The sequence below is a fragment of the Heptranchias perlo genome, chromosome 8, assembly GCF_035084215.1.
Source record: "Heptranchias perlo isolate sHepPer1 chromosome 8, sHepPer1.hap1, whole genome shotgun sequence".
Classification (NCBI taxonomy): Eukaryota; Metazoa; Chordata; class Chondrichthyes; order Hexanchiformes; family Hexanchidae; genus Heptranchias; species Heptranchias perlo.
The window spans coordinates 41,342,749-41,361,839 of NC_090332.1; the positions used below are offsets into that span (position 1 = coordinate 41,342,749).

The 19,091-nt window shown below is 40.4% G+C and overlaps 1 protein-coding gene across 1 annotated transcript in view; it reads right to left on the minus strand.

Moving 5' to 3' along the window:
* Positions 1–19,091, minus strand: part of mtif2 (mitochondrial translational initiation factor 2) — a 62,896-nt gene that overhangs the window by 29,651 nt on the left and 14,154 nt on the right. Inside the window, exons 2-5 of the mRNA XM_067989014.1 lie at positions 18,572–18,775; positions 5,398–5,509; positions 2,215–2,386; positions 1,002–1,162 (exon numbers count right to left, since the gene is read on the minus strand). Of these exons, the coding sequence (XP_067845115.1) occupies positions 1,002–1,162; positions 2,215–2,386; positions 5,398–5,509; positions 18,572–18,766 (640 nt within the window). The 5' untranslated portion in view covers positions 18,767–18,775. The remainder of the gene's footprint in view (positions 1–1,001; positions 1,163–2,214; positions 2,387–5,397; positions 5,510–18,571; positions 18,776–19,091) is intronic.

The following is a 19,091-nucleotide window of genomic DNA, read 5'->3' on the forward strand; positions in this document are numbered from 1 at the left end:
GCTTCAATTAGAGATTAACTAAATTGGGAGAAACTATTTTAATACATGGTCCATTGGAAACAGCAGGATCATGGCCTTTTCTTGTTAATATTGTTTTAATTCATATTAAGTGTTTAGATTATTGAGGTCACAAGTAAGTATTTATGGGCACTGAGACATACATGGATCTAGCTTCCTTTTACAAATAATGGTCACTACACTTCAAAGTAACTCATTGTATGTGAAGCACTTTGAGACATTTCTGAGAGAAATGATGAGTTGCTGTATAAATGCAAGTCTTTTTACCTTTCTTTCTGTTAATAAACATTGAAAATCAGAATAGTCCACTATCTTCAGGTGATTAAAACACATGCCAGCCCATGGAATTTTAGAAAAGCAGGCACTTCTTTGAAAACAGAATGTGGCCAAAATATTGCTGGTTAAGATGGTCCTTAACTTACACTAAGACTATTTGTGAAAAAAGCTTCACATAATTAGAGGAGAAAGGTAGTCTACTAAATTTCTATGTAATCCCAATTGTTAACCGAGTACTTACTAGTAACTCAATCATTCTAGTTTAAGCATTAAAATGGGAACAGATATGTGATATCATAAGTCCTGCTCATAAATGAAACTGATTGGTCATGGGCAGTACGTCCCATTCAGTGTGTCACTAGGAGCTGATCTCCAGTTTTTCCTCACAACTAGAGATGGGATACAACAGATAAAGATGACAGACAGATAGATAATATCAGAAAAGAGGAAATTTAAAGTGTTAAGTTTTAAAGGTGCTATTCAAGCAAAATGCTACTAAAACTAAAAAAAACTGACAATACGCACAATTCCTACGAGCGTAAAACAAGCACTACTGGGAGCTGATTATACTTTCACCAAAAAAAAACATACTCCCTAAAAATCTAGACACTTTACTTTTTAACCCCACAACTGAGTAAAACATTATTTGCCATCAAGTGCAATTCATATTTGAGGTGGACAGACATACAGAGGAATGCAAGACATACCGAGAAATGCTCCAATATGTTGAGTGATACCTCCCGCCTCCATAGCTGCAACCTGGGTTTTCCTAAGAGTGTCGAGTAATGTTGTTTTCCCATGGTCAACGTGGCCCATTATAGTAACCACAGGCGACCTGGGAACGAGCACAGCTGGATCTGCAGGCAGCCTACAGCAGAAAGGATGCAGTGGATAACTCTCAGATGGTATTGAAATCTCATGCGTTTTTAACCAATTCCTCAGCAGTTAGGAATCTAGTAAGAAATGCACACGCCTTGAAAAAGGTTAGAGAATGGAAAATAATATTTTCCGTGTAATATAGTCAACATGGGGAACAGACTACCAGAGAAAATAGTTGATCTGGGGTCAGTTGACACTTCTAAAAGGGACCTGAATCAATAACTGTTGAGAAGGGGCTTGAGGGTTAGAGATATTAATAAGAAATCAACAGGTAGCATTGGAGTGGACAATAGCAATCCATAATAGAATAATCATACATGGACTCCGGATGGAATGGGCTTTATGAGCTGAAGAGCCTTTTCTCTTCATTCTGTTAGGATGTACATCAGAAGAGTGCAACTTATCTCAGCATGTCAAATAAAATGTTACATAATATAACAAACTACTCATCACAACAGACATGAGCGGAAAATGTGTAGTAGAACTAATATGTCAATCTCCTTAAAATCTTTACTGCACCTCCACCTAAGAGAAGTGACAGCAGCCTGGCTACCCTGCATTAGCTTTTGTACAATACACACAGATTTACTGTTGCATTTATTTTTTTTTAAATCATGTATTAGTTCCGTGAAGTTATGACTTTTAACAAAAGGCTCACACTTAATTTTTGTGCAATATTTAGTTAATTATATGCAAATTTGAATGGCATCTTCAACCAACGCAAAACTACACTATTTTCATGAGAGAAGAAAAAAAAAGGAAATCTTGGCAGGAAAATGGTGAGCAAAGCAGATTCTTCAATATGTATATGCCAGTTAGTCAGTCAGTGCACTTGCCCAAAGGGAGCCATGGTGAGCTAGTTTCTTTGTGTTTCTCACAGATTAAGGTGCAACCAAACATTCGCTGGCACAGAATAGGCAGATGAAATACTTCAGTATAGTTTGAATATTTTTTTATTTAAATGTATTGATGTTTTTGTAACACATTAACAGAACATAATCGCAATAACCTAATTATATGTGAATTAAACACAGAACCTACCTCCTCACTGCATCTTTATTTTCTTTCACTTTTTTTTCTGTAAGTTTTGCCCACTTGAACTTCATTCCGGATTTCTTTATGACCTCTTTTATCCATTTTTCATCTAAGACAAAATCCTGTTCTAGAGAGCCTATGTCAATATCTGTGTGCAGTAGAGCTTCACACACATGATCTAGATTCAGAAAGAAATGAGCTATTTGAATATGTAGGAATATATATAGTAATAACTTTTTTTTCTCTTTTTCACATTTAGATATTTTATTTTTTGTCCGCCGTCATGCGGCTACATTTTTGCATTCTTACTCAGATATTTTCCTCGTGCTCCCCCGTAAGTGTACCTTCATCAACAACAACTTGCATTTATATAACAATTTTAATGTAAAAAAATATCCTGAGGCACTTCATAGAGGCATAAGGAAAAATACAGATGCCAAGCCAAAGACGATATTAGGAGGGGTAGCCAAAAGCTTTGTTAAAAAGTTGGGTTTAAAGGAGGAGAGGGTGGTGTTGAGGTAGAGAGGTTTAGGAAGGGAATTTCAGAGCAGGGGACCTAGGCAGCTGAAGGCACGGCCGCAAATTGGGTGGTGGGGGGGGGGGAAGCACAAAAGGCTGGAGTCAGAGGAATGGAGAGTTCAGGAGAGTTGTGGGGCTAGATGAAGTTACAGAGATAAGGAATGGTAAACAGTGGAGAGATTTAAACACAAGAATGAAAATTTTAAATGAGGTGTTGAGGGATCAGGAGGAGGTTAGCAAGGACAGGTATGATAGGTGAGTGAGACTTGGTGCGGGATAGAATACCAGCAGCAGTGTTTTGGATAACAAAGTTTACAGGAGGGGGGGAGGATAGGAAGCCACCTAAGACAGCTTTGGAATGGTCAATTCCAGAGGGGACAAAGGCAAGGATGAGGGTTTCAGCAGTAGATGGGCTGAAGTTGGGGCAAAAGTAGGCATGTTTTGTGATGGAGAGGATATGGGGTCAGAAGCTCAAATACTGGGTCAAATAGGTTGCCGAGGTTACGAACAATCTGGTTCAGCCTGAGACAGTGGCAGAGGAGGGGGATGGAGTTGGTGGCAAGAGTATGGATTTTGTGATGAGGGCCAAAGACGAGAGCCCTGATTTTAACTCTGTCTACCCGGCAGGAATAGTGCAGTTGGGGGGTTAAAATGGCTACCCCCTGCATTCCCAGTGTCCGGACCCATCGCCATTTTAACACCTGTTTTTTTGGCAGCATCAAGGCCACCCGCCACATTAACATGGAAATGTCAGGGTCCTCATTAATATGGAAATGTCAGGGTCTGATGGCATAATTTGGACCCCAGCAAGATTTTAACTTGGGATCACAGCTGTGGTGCCCTGTTCCAAATTCACCAGAAAACGCAGGCGGCAGGCAGGATTGAGGGTCAGAACAGGCCCTGGTAAATTATTTAAATTTTATTTTTGAAGGTTTCTCTTTGGGCCAGGAGGAGGAGGAGGAGGAATGCTCTTCTGGGCCCTACAAGGAATCTTTGCCCCCCTTCCTCCTCCCCACCCCACGGGATTCTCTTCCCCTTCCTGCAAGCGTGGCCACATCAGACCCCGTCTTAATTTAAATTGGCAGGAACAGTTTCCTCGGGTCCAAGTCGGAGGCCTGCAGCTGCATGACTTCCCGCTCTCCCCAGCTGGCCTCCACATCATCCCTGCTGCCCGCTGGCTTCGGGAGGGAGTCAGCACAGCAAAATTTAAATGAGGCCCACAAGTTAAAACTTCCCGGGCCTCACATTGGCGCAGTTGTGGGCGCTTCCCGGCTGCCCTAGCCCCCACATGCTGCATTCCCATCCAGGTTAAAATCAGGGCTGACGGCTTTGATCTTCCCAATGTTTAGCTAGAGGAAATTGTAGCTCATCCAAGATTAGATGAGCAGTCTGACAGTACGCAGAGCAGTAGAGGGGTTGAAAAAGGTGACAGAGAGGCTGAGCTGGGTGTCATCAGCATGCACGATGATATCGCCAAGGAACACCAACCACGTAGATAAGAGAGGAGAGGGCCAAGGATGGATCCTTGGGAGACTCTCAGGGTAAATAAATAGACCATGGCTTAGGCAGTAAACTACAGAACAGATTATTAATAATAAATAGATAAGTAAGCAATAGCAATGACAGTACAACAGATTCACAGAAATATACAGAGCATAACCATTCCTCCTCAAATGTAGAAAATAACAGTAAAACTCAAAATAAAACCATGCCCGAGATAGGGTCCCTTAACAATAACTTTACGTGGAGCCTCCTGCTTCTCTCTTTGATGCCCTCAGAAGAACTGGTGTCCTGGGAACACATTTCCTGACATATATCCCTGGTACCCGTTAACATTTGACCAGGAACAAAAACATCAAGATATGTATCTCCCATTATTGCATCAGCTTCCTTCCCAGGGTCAAATTGATGAGCGATGTGCCCTTACCTGTAGAACAATCATCTTACAGGGATACTTTTAAAACAAAGCCAGCAGGTAAACAAAGTTACAATTGAAATATTAGAAGCTTAATGCCTTCCTGGCTCATACAACAGACACTTTTTTGTGTTCCTTTTTCACCATCCAAACGGGGCTATTTCTTTATGTGAACCTGGTTTTAACCCTGAAAGTATTATAATGAAACAAAAATAATAAATCAGGGATAAAATATTGCAATGTCACTCATGCATCATCCTGTCATAGAAGAATTCTATCATTGATGCTCTAAAACTGTCTTAACTGCTCGTTTTACTGTGGAGAACCATTTGGCTTTTGCTTGATGTCTGTCCAAGATTATACCTTGCGGCCAGGGTTTCCACTTCTGTGCTTGCCAGCCCACATTTTTCTGCTCGTTAATGTAAATGGGCAGAAAATCACAGGTTGGCGTGTAGAAGTGGAACAGCTTTCCTGCAATGGTACAAAATCTCAAAGCTGCAGGCAAACTCCCTGAAAGTACTTCTTCAGGCAAGGTAATTGAATTCTGGGCAGGCATAGTTATATGGAAATCTCCTCGATAGGCCAGAGACTTGCAGGGTATATAAGATGGCACAGCAGAGATGGCTGACTGATTGCATAGGACACTGAGCTAGAACCCACACCTTAATGGACTCGGTTGTTGTTCCAATGCATTCTGCAATCATGTTACACCCCTTGTTTTGACTAGTATAGTTACATTAACTTTATAGACTTACCAGTATCTTTATCCATAGCTTCTGCAAGTTCAGAGACAGTCATTCTTTGCTTTATCTCCACTTCCTTCTTCACCTGCTTTTGTTTCACTGGAGCAATCTTATATTTATCTTTCTTGAATGAGAGAAACAGGAAGTTACAAAATAATAAGCTTGTAAAAGGTAGCTAGCAGACACAGCACACTGAAGGACTAGTAAAAGGATGTTGACTATTACCATAATTAAAGCACTGAGTTAGTGAATTCATAATCAGCCGTTAGACATTTGTCAGACCATTGCTATCACACTCCTCCTCATACCCCAATTTCAGAGGCCTGAGACAGGTTGTCCTCCAGGCATGCATGGAGCAGAGAGACTTGTACATGTAGAAAATGGGCAAGGGTGGTGGTGGGGGAGGCGGTGGTGGTGGGGCGGGGGGGGGGGGGGAAGAAATATATTTTTTAAGCCTATTTTTGTCACATTGTGAAAAGCACATTGAAGAGTTTACCTGGGCCGCAATACCTTTGTAATCAGCTTATGTCAATTGCAAAGGGGAAAAAAAAAAGCCATTCTAATTATTTGGAATTATTTATCCAAATGACTGTATTTGTATTATTACTATTAATCACAATTTCACTAAAAGAAGATATTCTTCTTATTCATCTCCCCCCCCCCCCCCACCACTGTGTTCCAGACTGTCTAGCGATCCACTGAACATTCCCGCAGTTTGCAACTGACATTAGCGCCAAACATGTGATTTTAGGAGTATTTTCCAACTTGTGGGCATTAAGGCCATTTAGATGAATACATAACAGTCAATGCATTCAGTTATTGTCCATGCAAGAATGCTGCACATACATTGCATAGAATGTACAGCACAGAAACAGGCCATTCATCCAACCGGTCCATGCCTGTGTTTATGCACCACACGAGCTTCCTCCCAACCCTCTACATCTAACCCCCTTAAATGCATCAATGCTATTCGCCTCAACGACTCCTTGTGGTAACGAGTTCCACATTCTAACCACACTCTGGGAAATGATGTTTCTCCTGAATTCCATATTGGATTTATTAGTGACTATCTTATATTTATGGCCCCTAGTTTTGGTCACCCCCACAAGTGGAAACATCTTCTCTACATCTACCATATCAAACCCTTTCATAATCTTAAAAAAAAAAGAAGGCAGCGGTCTTTAAGAGAAAATAGCACCAGCCTGTTCAATCTTTCTTGATAGGTATAACCTCTCAGTTCTGATATCATCCTTGCAAATCTTTTTTGCACCTTCTCCTGTGCCTCTATATCCTTTTTATAGTGTGGAGACCAGAACTGTGCATTCCAAGTGTGGTCCGACCAAAGTCCTATACAAGTTTAACATAACTTCTCTGCTTTTCAATTCTATCCCACTAGAAATGAACCCCAGTGCTTTGCTTTTTTTATGGCCTTATTAACCTGCGTCGCTACTTTTAGTGATTTGCATATCTGTACCCATAGATCCCTTTGCTCCTCTATCTCATTTAGACTCTTATTTTCCAAGGAGTATTAATACTTTTAATACATATTGTAATAAGGGGTGCACCAATGGCTCAGTAGAAAAATGTGCTGTATAATCAAACTTTACAGACGACGAATGCCGCAGGTCTGCGCTACCTCTACAGTGAAAATGCATAGATTAGGCCCCATTTGAACTAATCTGTGCTGTTCTGACTACCTAATCGCAAGGAGAATATTATTGCTCAAGACCTAGAGAGGTGAGCAACAAAGAGGAATCGGGGTATTCGAATAATGATGACAAGTTAAAGAAATTAGGCTTGTTTTCATTTTAAAGATGAAATATGGAGGTGATTTAACTGAAGTTTTCAAGATTATGAATGAAACTGATAAAGTTGATCCAGGCAAATAGACTTTTCCAACAATAAATGGGAGGGAGGAAGGGAGAGAGGGAGGGAGGGAGGGAATGGAGGGAGGGTGGAAAGAAAGAAAGATTTGCATTTATTTAGTGCGTTTCACGACATCAGAATGAACCAAAGTGCTTTATAGCCAATTAAGTAAATTTGAAATGTAGTCACTGTTGTAATGTAGGAAACGTGGCAGCCAATTTGTGCACAGCAAGGTCCCACAAACGGCAACAAGATAATGACCAGATCATTTTTTTTTTAGTGATGTTAGTTGAGGGATAAATATTGGCCAGGGCACCTGTGAGAAGACCCCTACTCTTCTTCGAAATAGTGCCATGGGATCTTTTACGTCCATCTGAGGAGCCAGACGGGGCCTCGGTTTAATGTCTCATCCGAAAGATAGCACCTCCAACAGTGCAGCACTCCCTCAGTACTGCACTGGATGTCAGCCTATATTATGTGCACAAATCTCTGGAGAGGGCTATGGAATTGTACCTAGCGTGGGATAACTTCAAAAGAGGGCAGAAAATTAAAAAGGGAAATAAACAGCTTAACTTGTCATCACCAGCAAAATAAAATATCCACTGGAGGCTGGTTTCTGCATTCAAAGCTATTGCCTCCATGGGCCACTTTAAATATGAGTAATAGCACACATCTCTAATGCTTTAGGGTTCAAGCCACAATCTAGGACTCGGATACATATTTTAGCTAATACGTCAGTGCAGTGCCAAAGGTGTGCTGCATTGTCAGAGGTGCTATCTTTCAGATGTATGCCTGTTTCAATGGACATAAAAAATCCCATGGCACTTTTTAAAAGAGATGGGAATTCTTCCAGTGTTCTGGTGAACATTCATCCCAACACCATCAAAACAGATTAACTGGTCATTCATCTCATTTTGCTGTTTGTTGGATCTTGCTGTGCGCAAATTGGCTGCCATGTTTGCCTACTAAATGTACCATCAAACAACGAATACACTCCAAAAATAATTAATTGGTTGTGAAGTGCTTTGGGACATCCTAAAGACATGAAAGGTGCTACATAAATGCAAGTTCTTTCTTTGTTACTAAATGTGGTACCATCACACACTGCCAGTGGTAGCAGCACAAAATGGAATAGAGGAGGAAAAGGCAGCCAAGTTTCTCTGAGCCAGATTAGCTTGCTTCTGTAAAAGTTTTATAAATTTGAAAATTTGCTTTCCAGAAAATGAGTATTATGCCTACTCCTGAGGGACAATGATATGGACTAGAACAGCAAAAAAAGTGAATAAAATTGTAACATTTTGTGGACTTTCACAGATGTGGTAATTTTTTTTAAAACTTTTTACTTTTTATAATAGTGAAGCAGAACACACAAAGTACAAGAATTTCCAAAAAAACTCAACATTTGAATATGCAGCTGGAACAAATAGTGTTATTGACATATATACAGTAAAGACAGAATTTGCATTTATATAATTCCTTATCATACTTTTCAGGATGTCCCAAGGTGCTTCACAAACAATGAATTACTTTTGAAGTGCAGTAACACCAAGATCAAGTTCACATTTAAGGAACTGAGCACATAAGATCAGGAGAACACCAAGCTCCCAGAATACATTTAGGGCCCCATAAAGAATAAGGTCAAACAGGAGAGGAAATGGCTAAAAATGAATGGGGGAAGGGTGGCAGGAGAAAAAACAAATTGGGGCTAGCAAGGTTTCTTTTTGAATCATCTGATTGGGTGGTCAACAGCATTGTTAAGCCATGTACCATCAAATTCTAATTCGGTCTGAAGACTGACTTGGCAAGATTTTCAAATTAGTAGCAAAGGACGAAACCTCCATCCCAGATGTTTAGTAAATTTAAATTGCGCTTTCTCTTTCAGCGCAATCTCCCACGACAGCAAAAATAGTTTGAAAAGCAGTGTATACCTTAAGCAGCAGGCCAATAAAAGCCATAAACATAGGAACAGGAGTAGGCCATTGAGCCCCTCAACTCTGTTCCGCCATTCAAAGATCATGGCAGATCTATGACCTAACTCCATATACCCGCCTTAGCTCCATGATGCTTAATATCTTTGGTTAACAAAAATCTATCAATCTCAGATTTAAAATTAAAAATTGAGCTAGCATCAACTGCTGTTTGCGGAAGAGAGTTCCAAACTTCTACCACCCTTTGGGTGTAGAAGTGTTTCCTAACTTCACTCCTGAAAGTCCTGGCTCTAATATTCTGGCTATGTCCCCTACTCCTAGACTCCCCAACGAGCAGAAATAGTTTCTCTCTATCTACCCTATCAGTTCCTCTTATTATCTTGAAAACTTCAATCAAATCTCTACCTTCTAAATTCCAGGGAATACAACCCTAGTTTGTGTATTCTCTCCTCGTAATTTAACCCTTGGAGTCCAGGTATCATTCTAGTAAATCTACGCTGTACTCACTCCAAGGCCAATATATTCTTCCTAAGGTATGGTGCCCAGAGCTGAACAGAGTACTCCAGGTGCGGTCTAACCAGGGCTTTGTATAGCTGTAGCATAACTTCTACCCCCTTGTATTCTAGTCCTCTAGATATAAAGGCCAGCATTCCCTTAGCCTTTTTGATTATTTTCTGTACCAGTCCATGACATTTTAACAATCTATGTACATAGAGCCCTAAGTCTCTTTGGCCCTCCACAGTTTTGAGTTTTTCACCATTTAGAAAGTACTGTGATTTATCCTTTTAAGGTCCAAAGTAGAAGACCTCACACTTGCCTACATTGAAATCCATTTGCCACAGTTTTGCCCATTCACTTAATCTATTAACATATCTTTGTAATATTGCGCTTCCATCTACACTGCTTACAATGCTGCCTATCTTTGTGTCATCGGCAAACTTGGATATGTGGTCCTCTACGCCATCATCTAAATCGTTAATAAATACAGTGAATAGTTTAGACCCAACACAGATCCCTGAGGGGCATCACTAGTCACATCCTGCCAATTTGAGTACCTGTCCATTATCCCTACTCTCTGTCTCCTGCCACTCAGCCAATTTCCTAACCAAGACAATTATTTGACCTCAATTCCATGAGCTTCAACTGTAGCTAACAGTCTCTTATGAGGGACTTTACTGAATGCCTTCTGGAAGTCCATATAAACAACATCCATAGACATGCACCTATCCACTACTTTAGTCACCTCTTCAAAAAATTCAATCAGGTTCATCAGGCATGACCTACCCTTTACAAATCCATGCTGGTTTTCTTTGATCAGCTGAAAATTTTCACGGTGTTCAGTCACTCTTTCCTTAATTATAAACTCTAGTAATTTCCCGACAACAGACATTAGGCTAACTGGTCTATAATTCTCTGGTTTCTCTCTCTCTCGCCTTTCTTAAATAGCAGAGTAACGTGCAATTTTCCAATCTAAAAGGAACGGTTCCTGAATCAAGAGAACTTTGAAAGATTATAGTTAGGGCATCTGCAATGTTCTCACCTACTGCCTTTAAAACCCTGGAAAACTTCTAGTGCCATTATTTTCTTCATTACTATTAATTTGCTTATGTTAATTATGACGAGTCCCCGCCCCGATTCAAAATTAGTTTCCTTGGAGTGTCCTCCACTGTAAATACTGACGCAAAGTAATTATTTAACATGTCCGCCATTTCCTTATTTTCATCTACAATATCACCATTATCAGTTTTTAAGGGCCCCACAGTGCTCTTGACCACTCTCTTTTTCCTAATATAATTGTAAAAATTTTTTGTTTTGATTTTGATATCCCTTGTAAGTTTCTTTTCATACTCCCTTTACTATCTGTTTTCTCACCCTTTGCTGTTCTTTGTATCTCTCCCAGTCACCTGGATCTGTGCTACCTTTTGCATTTTTGTATGCTTTTTCTTTTATGTTATCCCTTACCTCTTTTGTTAGCCATGGCTTTTTTTTTGGCAAGTAGAACTTTTGCTCCTTCGGGGTATAAACTGGCTCTGTATCACGTTAAATTCTTTTTTGAACACCTCCCACTGATCTTATGTCGTTTTACCCATTAACAGATTTGCCCAGTTTACTGTGGACAGTCTCTGTCTCATCCCGTTGAAGCCAGCCTTACCCAAAAGTAGAATCTTAGTAGCTATTACGGGTTTCTCCCTTTCAAACACAATGTTGAACTCGATCACATTACGATCGCTATTAGATAAATGTTCACGCATCGTCAGGCTTTTAACTAAATATAGCTCATTACTCCTTATTAAATCGAATATGACCTCCCCTTTTGTTGGTTCTAGGACATATTGTTGCAGAAAGCTGTCCTGAACACACAAGAAATTCACTACCTTTCTGACATGAGTGTGTCTGCTTAACCCAATCTATATGAAAGTTAAAATCCCCTTTTAAAACCACTCTGCATTTACCACATGCTTGTCTAATCTCTGCATTTATACACTCTGCCACTTCACAGCTGCTACCAGGGGCCCTATACACAACTCCCACTACAATCTTAAATCCTTTTCTATTTCTTAATTCTACCCATAAAGTCTCCACTGCCTGAAAACCTCTCATCACTGAAGTAACTTCATCCCTAATCACTAAGGCTACTCCTCCCCCTCTACCATTTTCCGAGTTTATAACCCAAAATCTGGTCCGTTGCCAAGACCATCTTCCTCCACCTCTGGAACATTGCCTGCTTATGTGCACCCTCACCTACTTGGTTGCTGAAACCATCATCCACCATGCAGTCATCTCCTTAAGGATTGATCGCGCAAGTACTCTCCTCACCAACCTCCTTGTCTCCACCCTTCACAATGTTGGCTAATCTCGAACATGATCGTACAAATTCTCTCCAACACAAAATGGTACACATCCATCAGCCCTGATATCATCTAGTTCCATTGGTTCTCCAGCCATACATTCTCACATGCACCCTTCATTCCCCTGACTCTGGATTACTGCTTGTCCCTACACTCTTAACTCCATCATCAAACGTCAGTCTTCGAGCCATTACACCCAAACCTTCTGGACCTCTTTCAAAACTAGTTTGCTTGCTACCTTCCAAATCCTCCTACAAACTTTAGATCTTCCCCTTCCCTTGCTTTCAGCTTATTGTTCATCTCTCCTTTATTAAGCACTTTTATGTAAGGAGCATTATATAAATGCAAGTTATTGTTGCTGAGGCCTCTAATCTGCTTGCAGAATAACCTTTTCTAGAGTCCACAAATGCACTTCGCCTATATATGCGAATCTTTTTGAAGATAATGTGTACATCTGTCTGCTTTCAATTTCACTGCATTTGTGCTCGCAACTAATATTTTGGATATTGTCTAATTTGTCTCTACAGACTATTTGGTGTCATCTTCCATCTCTGCTCCATCCACTGCAAAGTTCACAGTTAGTGCGGAGGACCAGAGGCGATGGAATCACTGATGAATTGTTTTCTACAATATCCACCAAACAGTATCCACCCAAGAGGAGTTCACAATTTGTTGCTGAGCAACAGGAAGGCCAGTCACCAATCTTCCATATGGCTTGCTCACAAGCATCTCAAACATTTAGGAGAGCCTGTACTAATAAAAAAAATCAGTACATATCAACCATATAAGGAAGATGCTAACTTTTTGATTTCCAACATCCCTGAACCTTGCAAAGGAGGAAACACAAATGCCAAAACAGGTAATAGATGAAGTCTAGATATACAATGACATGAGATGTGCATAGCATTAGGTAGTTGAGCTGGACACAGCTAACTGAGCAAATGGGATTTCCGGTAAATCTGCTTGTCACACTGGTGTGTAATCAACAGCTCTCCTTCGTGTGACTCCAAGACGTAATCATGAAGATCTCCTTTGAGCCATCTGAAGAGTTTTCCACAGGAGATGTGGAGAAAGAAAAAGCTATCTGTATCTGTGGGTGAGGTGCCTCTCACAATCAGTACACCACCCTGTGGAGCTTTGGGAGACAGCTCCTCCTAAAGCAAAGCCATTTTCATTTTACTAAGTTGGAAAATAAAAATGAGAAAGCCGCATTTTTTAAAATTATGTACATGCCCTACACAGTGGTAGAATATTACATTTTGTCTTTTGCACAGATTTCCAAATTTACACAAGTCTAAAGGCATTGTGTCTTAATACGCGGAGCATTCGCAATAAGCTAGATGAATTGACAGCGCAGATAGATATTAACGGTTATGATATAGTTGCGATTACGGAGACATGGCTGCAGGGTGACCAAGGATGGGAACTGAACATCCGGGGGTATTCAATATATAGGAAGGACAGGCAAAAAGGGAAAGGAGGTGGGGTAGCGTTGTTAGTAAAGGAAGAAACCAATGCAATAGTGAGGAAGGATATTGGCTCGGAAAACCACGATGTGGAATCTGTATGGGTGGAGCGAAGAAACACCAAGGGGCAGAAAACATTGGTGGGGGTTGTCTATAGGCCCCCAAACAGTAGTGGAGATGTAGGGGAGGGCATTAAACAGGAAATTAGAGACGCATGCAAGAAGGGTACAACTATAATCATGGGTGACTTTAATCTACATATAGATTGGTCAAACCAAATTAGCAATAATACTGCGGGGGCGGAATTCCTGGAGTGTGTACGTGATGGTTTTCTAGACCAATATGTTGAGGAACCAACTAGAGAACAGGTGATCCTAGACTGGGTATTGTGCAACGAGAAAGGATTAATTAACAATCTTGTTGTGTGGGGTCCCTCAGGGAAGAGCGACCTTAACATGATAGAATTCCTCATTAAGATGGAGAGTGAAGTAGTTGAATGTGAAATTAGGGTCCTGAATCTGAATAAAGGAAATTACGAAAGTATGAGGTGCGAGCTGGCTATGATAGATTGGGGAACTTTACTAAAAGGGATGACGGTGGATAGGCAATGGCCAATATTTAAAGAACGTGTGCAGGAATTATAACAATTATTCATTCCTGTCTGGCGCAAAAATAAAACAGGAAATGTGGCTTACAAAAGAAAGTAGGGATAGTATTAGATCCAAAGAGGAGACATATAAAATCGCCAGAAAAAGTGGCAAGCCTGAGGATTGGGAGCAGTTCAGAATTCAGAAAAGGAGGACAAAGAGATTGATTAAGAGGGGAAAAATAGAGTATGAGAGTAAACTAGCAGGGAACATAAAAACTGACTGTAAATGCTTCTATAAATATGTCAAGGGAAAAAGATTAGTGAAGACAAATGTGGGTCCCCTACAGTCAGAAATGGGGGAAATTATAATGGGGAACAAAGAAATGGCAGAACAATTAAACACATACTTTGGTTCTGTCTTCACAAAGGGAGACACAAATAACCTCCCAGAAATGTTAGGGAACCAAGGGTCTAGTGAGAGGGAGGAACTGAACAAAACCAGAATTAGTAAGAAAATAGTGCTATGGAAATTAATGGGGCTAAAGGCTGACAAATCCCCAGGGCCTGATAATCTACATCCCAGACTACTAAAGGAAGTGGCCCTGGAAATTGTGGATGCATTTGTCATCATCTTCCAAAATTCTATAGACTCTGGAACAGTTCCTACAGATTGGAGGGTGGCAAATGTAACCCCACTATTTAAAAAAGGAGGGAGAGAAAAAACAGGGAATTACAGACCAGTTAGCCTAACATCAGTAGTGGGGAAAATGCTAGAGTCTATTATAAAAGATGTGATAACAGAACACTTGGAGGGCATTAACGGGATTGGACAAAGTCAGCATGGGTTTATGAAAGGGAAATGGTGCTTAACAAATCTACTGGAGTTTTTTGAGGATGTAACTAATAGAATAGATAGGGGAGAACCAGTGGATGTGGTGTATTTGGATTTTCAGAAGGCTTTTGATAAGGTCCCACACAAGAGGTTAGTGTGCAAAATTAAAGCACAAGGGATTGGGGGGAATATACTGGCATGGATTGAGAATTGGTTGACAGACAGGAAGCAGAGAGTAGGAATAAACGGGTCTTTTTCCAGGTGGCAGGCAGTGACTAGTGGGGTACCGCAGGGATCAGTGCTTGGACCCCAGCTATTCACAATATATATCAATGATTTGGATGAGGGAACTAAATGTAACATTTCCAAGTTTGCAGATGACACAAAGCTGGGGTGGAATGTGAGCTGTGAGGAGGATGCAAAGAGGCTCCAATGTGATTTAGACAAGTTGGGTGAGTGGGCAAGAACATGACAGTTGCAGTATAACGTGGATAAATGTGAGGTTATCCACTTTGGTTACAAAAACAGAAAGGCAGATTATCATCTGAATGGTGATAGATTGGGAAAAGGGGAGGTGCAACGAGACCTGGGTGTCCTTGTAACCAGTCGCTGAAAGCGAGCATTCAGGTGCAATAAGCAGTTAGGAAGGCGAATGGTATGTTGGCCTTCATTTCAAGAGGATTCGAATACAGGAGCAGGGATGTCTTACTGCAGTTATACAGGGCCTTGGTGAGACCACATCTGGAGTATTGTGTGCAGTTTTGGTCTCCTCATCTGAGGAAGGATGTCCTTGCCATGGAGGGAGTGCAACAGAGGTTTACCAGACTGATTCCTGGGATGGCAGGACTGACGTATGAGGAGAGATTGGGTCGACTAGGCCTATATTCACTAGTTGTAAACAATTTTACAACACCAAGTTATAGTCCAGCAATTTTATTTTAAATTCACAAGCTTTCGGAGATTTTCTCCTTCCTCTATTCACTAGAGTTTAGAAGAATGAGAGGTGATCTCATCGAAACATATAAAATTCTAACAGGACTAGACAGATTAGATGCAGGGAGGATGTTCCCGATGGCTGGGGTGTCCAGGACCAGGGGTCACAGTCTCAGGATACAGGGTATACCATTTAGAACTGAGATGAGGAGAAATTTCTTCACTCAGAGGGTGGTGAACCTGTGGAATTCTCTACCACAGAAGGCAGTGGAGGCCAAGTCATTAGATGTATTCAAGAAGGAGATAGATATATTTCTTAATGCTAAAGGGATCAAGGGATATGGGGAAAAAGCAGGAACAGGGTACTGACCTAGACGATCAGTCATGATCATTTTGAATGGCGGAGCAGGTCCAAAGGGCAGAATGGCCTACTCTTGCTCCTATTTTCTATGTTTATGGAACAGGTCGCACTGAGATACATTTAATTGTTTTGTACAAGTCATCTATTTAGTGAAACAAATTACTTCGGATTGCAATGGAGATAATTACAGTCAAATTTACTTCACTTTCCTACAAAAATTTTATTTACCTGTAATATTCTTTTAGTTATTGATACAAAAAACATTTGTTTTTCTCGCTTATGCCTCCAGTATTGTCTTTCCTTCTTGCACAGCCAATCATGAGATCTTGATTAAAAATGGATAAGGATGGCTGCTACAATTCTGGCTTCCTCCCAACAAGTGACAGGTGTTGACAGTAAAAGGGCATTCTCCATAAGTAGACTGAGTCTTCTAATTTGTACCCTCCTGTGGTGTGAATGGGACAGCATGCCACAGGGCTAACAATTACCCTTCTATAACGATATAACACACCAGAGAGCACGTGGGATGCCCACCACCTATCTACTGCAAGAGGCAGTAAATACCACTTTGCCAGACCATTAAGTTCAGACTAAAATTAATTGTCATATTTATTTACAAGTATGTTAACTACACAGAAGCAGAAAAGCATAGCAAGAAGCCAGCATTACAATGCAGAATCTTAATAGTTCTTTACACTAGCTCTTCACTGGGTTTCTGATGAAACATTACATGGGCAATGATGCCACAAAGCCCCTCTTCACCACTTGACATGAAATAGACAGCATGAAGCAAGGGACTACCCCACTGTATGTCTGTCTTTAACGTTAAAGCTGGCTATATTAAAGATCAAACGGATTCTTCTTAATGGTCAGGCAATTAAGTTAAGATCTATTTCTAACACTTAAGTTGATAAAGTGAAAGAAGATGCTCCAAGCCATCTGGTTTATTTTTTCCACCTCACCACAAAAGAAACCATTCTTAATGTCTGATTAAGAGTCTTCAAATAAAATACCTTTTATCTTTCCAGAGACCACTAATTTAATTATCCTCATAAAAACAAATGATTGTATCTTGGCTGATTTGAATATCAAACAACCTGCCTGCTGGAGTGAGCCTTTGGCTTAGGGTAGCATTCCCGCCTCTGCGCCAATGTTCAAACTCCGCTGCTTCGTACAAGCCTGGCGTGTGGAAACCGGAACTCCGGATCTGAATTCTGGGTTAACATCTAGCGGGATACTCACGTGTGATGGGTATGGGTGGCCCCCTCCTCTTTATATGAGTCGTGGGAGCCCATAAAACCTTCCCGCCGTATAGGACTAATCACACTATCGAGTGGTATAAAGTTGGTTACTGTCATGGTTCTGGTTCATCTGTCAGACTGTTAATCCTTCCTATTCTCCAAGCGAAGAGTGCGAATATACAAAAACATCAACTTGCCTGCTTTCATTACATAAAAACTATGAATATTCTCTGGTTGGTTTTGTGTATTGGCTAACAAAGTCAAAAGAACTCTGTTAAAGATTCAGCTACCCAAAGCCAATTTTAAAACACAATTTATCCTTTTTAGCTAAAGCCATGTAAAAAAAAGACATAATATGAACTTTCCTTGTTTGCTGCATGACAAAGCCCTGTTCCTGTCACAATGGCCAGTCAGCCCATCCCAGCTCACTCATCTAGAAAATCTACAGTTCCCCCATTACAGCATCAGCTCGCCTAATCTCCCAAAACTGAACAGAGTACTCAAACTACTTTTCCTTTAATTGCTCGTCATACGAGGAGGGTCTACTCCATACATGAACCTTTCAGCATGGTGGTTGCTCATCTTCTGATGTAACTATAACCATTTCTGGGTTCTTCAGTGCAGTTTGATTCTTGGTATGCACTATTATCATGCAATGCGCACAGAGTCAACTATATGTTTGAGATCAACTATATGTTTGACAGTTATCTATACTGATACCTGATGGTTCCATGTGCATCAGTATGAAAGTGTAATTCATTTTCAATGCCAAATTTTGCATAACGATAAAATTGCATGGACTTTCCAACACTAGTGTAAAGTTTAGTCATGACTGAAGTGTAACTTACAATTCCTAACTCTACACTACATAACTAACTGGAAAATGCAACATTTTTCAAGTTAATTGGATCTACCCACCTCCGCAGTCAAGAAATTGGCATAAATGCAATTATCTAAATGAAGCAGAAAATATTTATTCTTTCATTCATCTATGTTAGAAAATGTAAAACAGCATAAACACCCCACAAATGCCACTTAACAGTTGGATATCTATTTCATGCATGGTGGTAAGTCAGAGTAGAATCTACCACGAGACCAAAAACTGTAATAGACCACCTTACCCTTTTGGTGGCCAAAAGCCTGATGAATGGGAGGCTGAATTTATTGATGTCGCCAGGTAACCAGCTTTGCTGCAAAAGCAGTAGACCTGGACGTAGCCTCGAGGCATGAGCATCTCTCCAATTCAGAGTATGGATCTCATGGTTACACCGCTTCCACATCACAGGCTTCAGTCTGAACAACAATCTTCTCATCATCGTCACCAACTGGGAGCAAAATCATTTATTTATAAAGTATTTTTAAGTTTATCATTTATAATATTCTTAAAAGTCCTTATAAAATGTATAACCCATTGGCTGCAAAGTGCTTTGGGATGTTCTGAGGAAGTCAAAGGCGCTATATAAATGTAAGTCCTTTTCTTTATAACAATATATTTTTACGATAAACATTTTATCACCGCTATTACAATAATATTAAGAAAATCTAAACATTCAAATTATTAATAAAAAAAACTCGAATGGTTAAGCAAATGAGTTCTTCAGCTATAAATATTAGGAAGGTCCCAGTATTGATGCCTGGTCT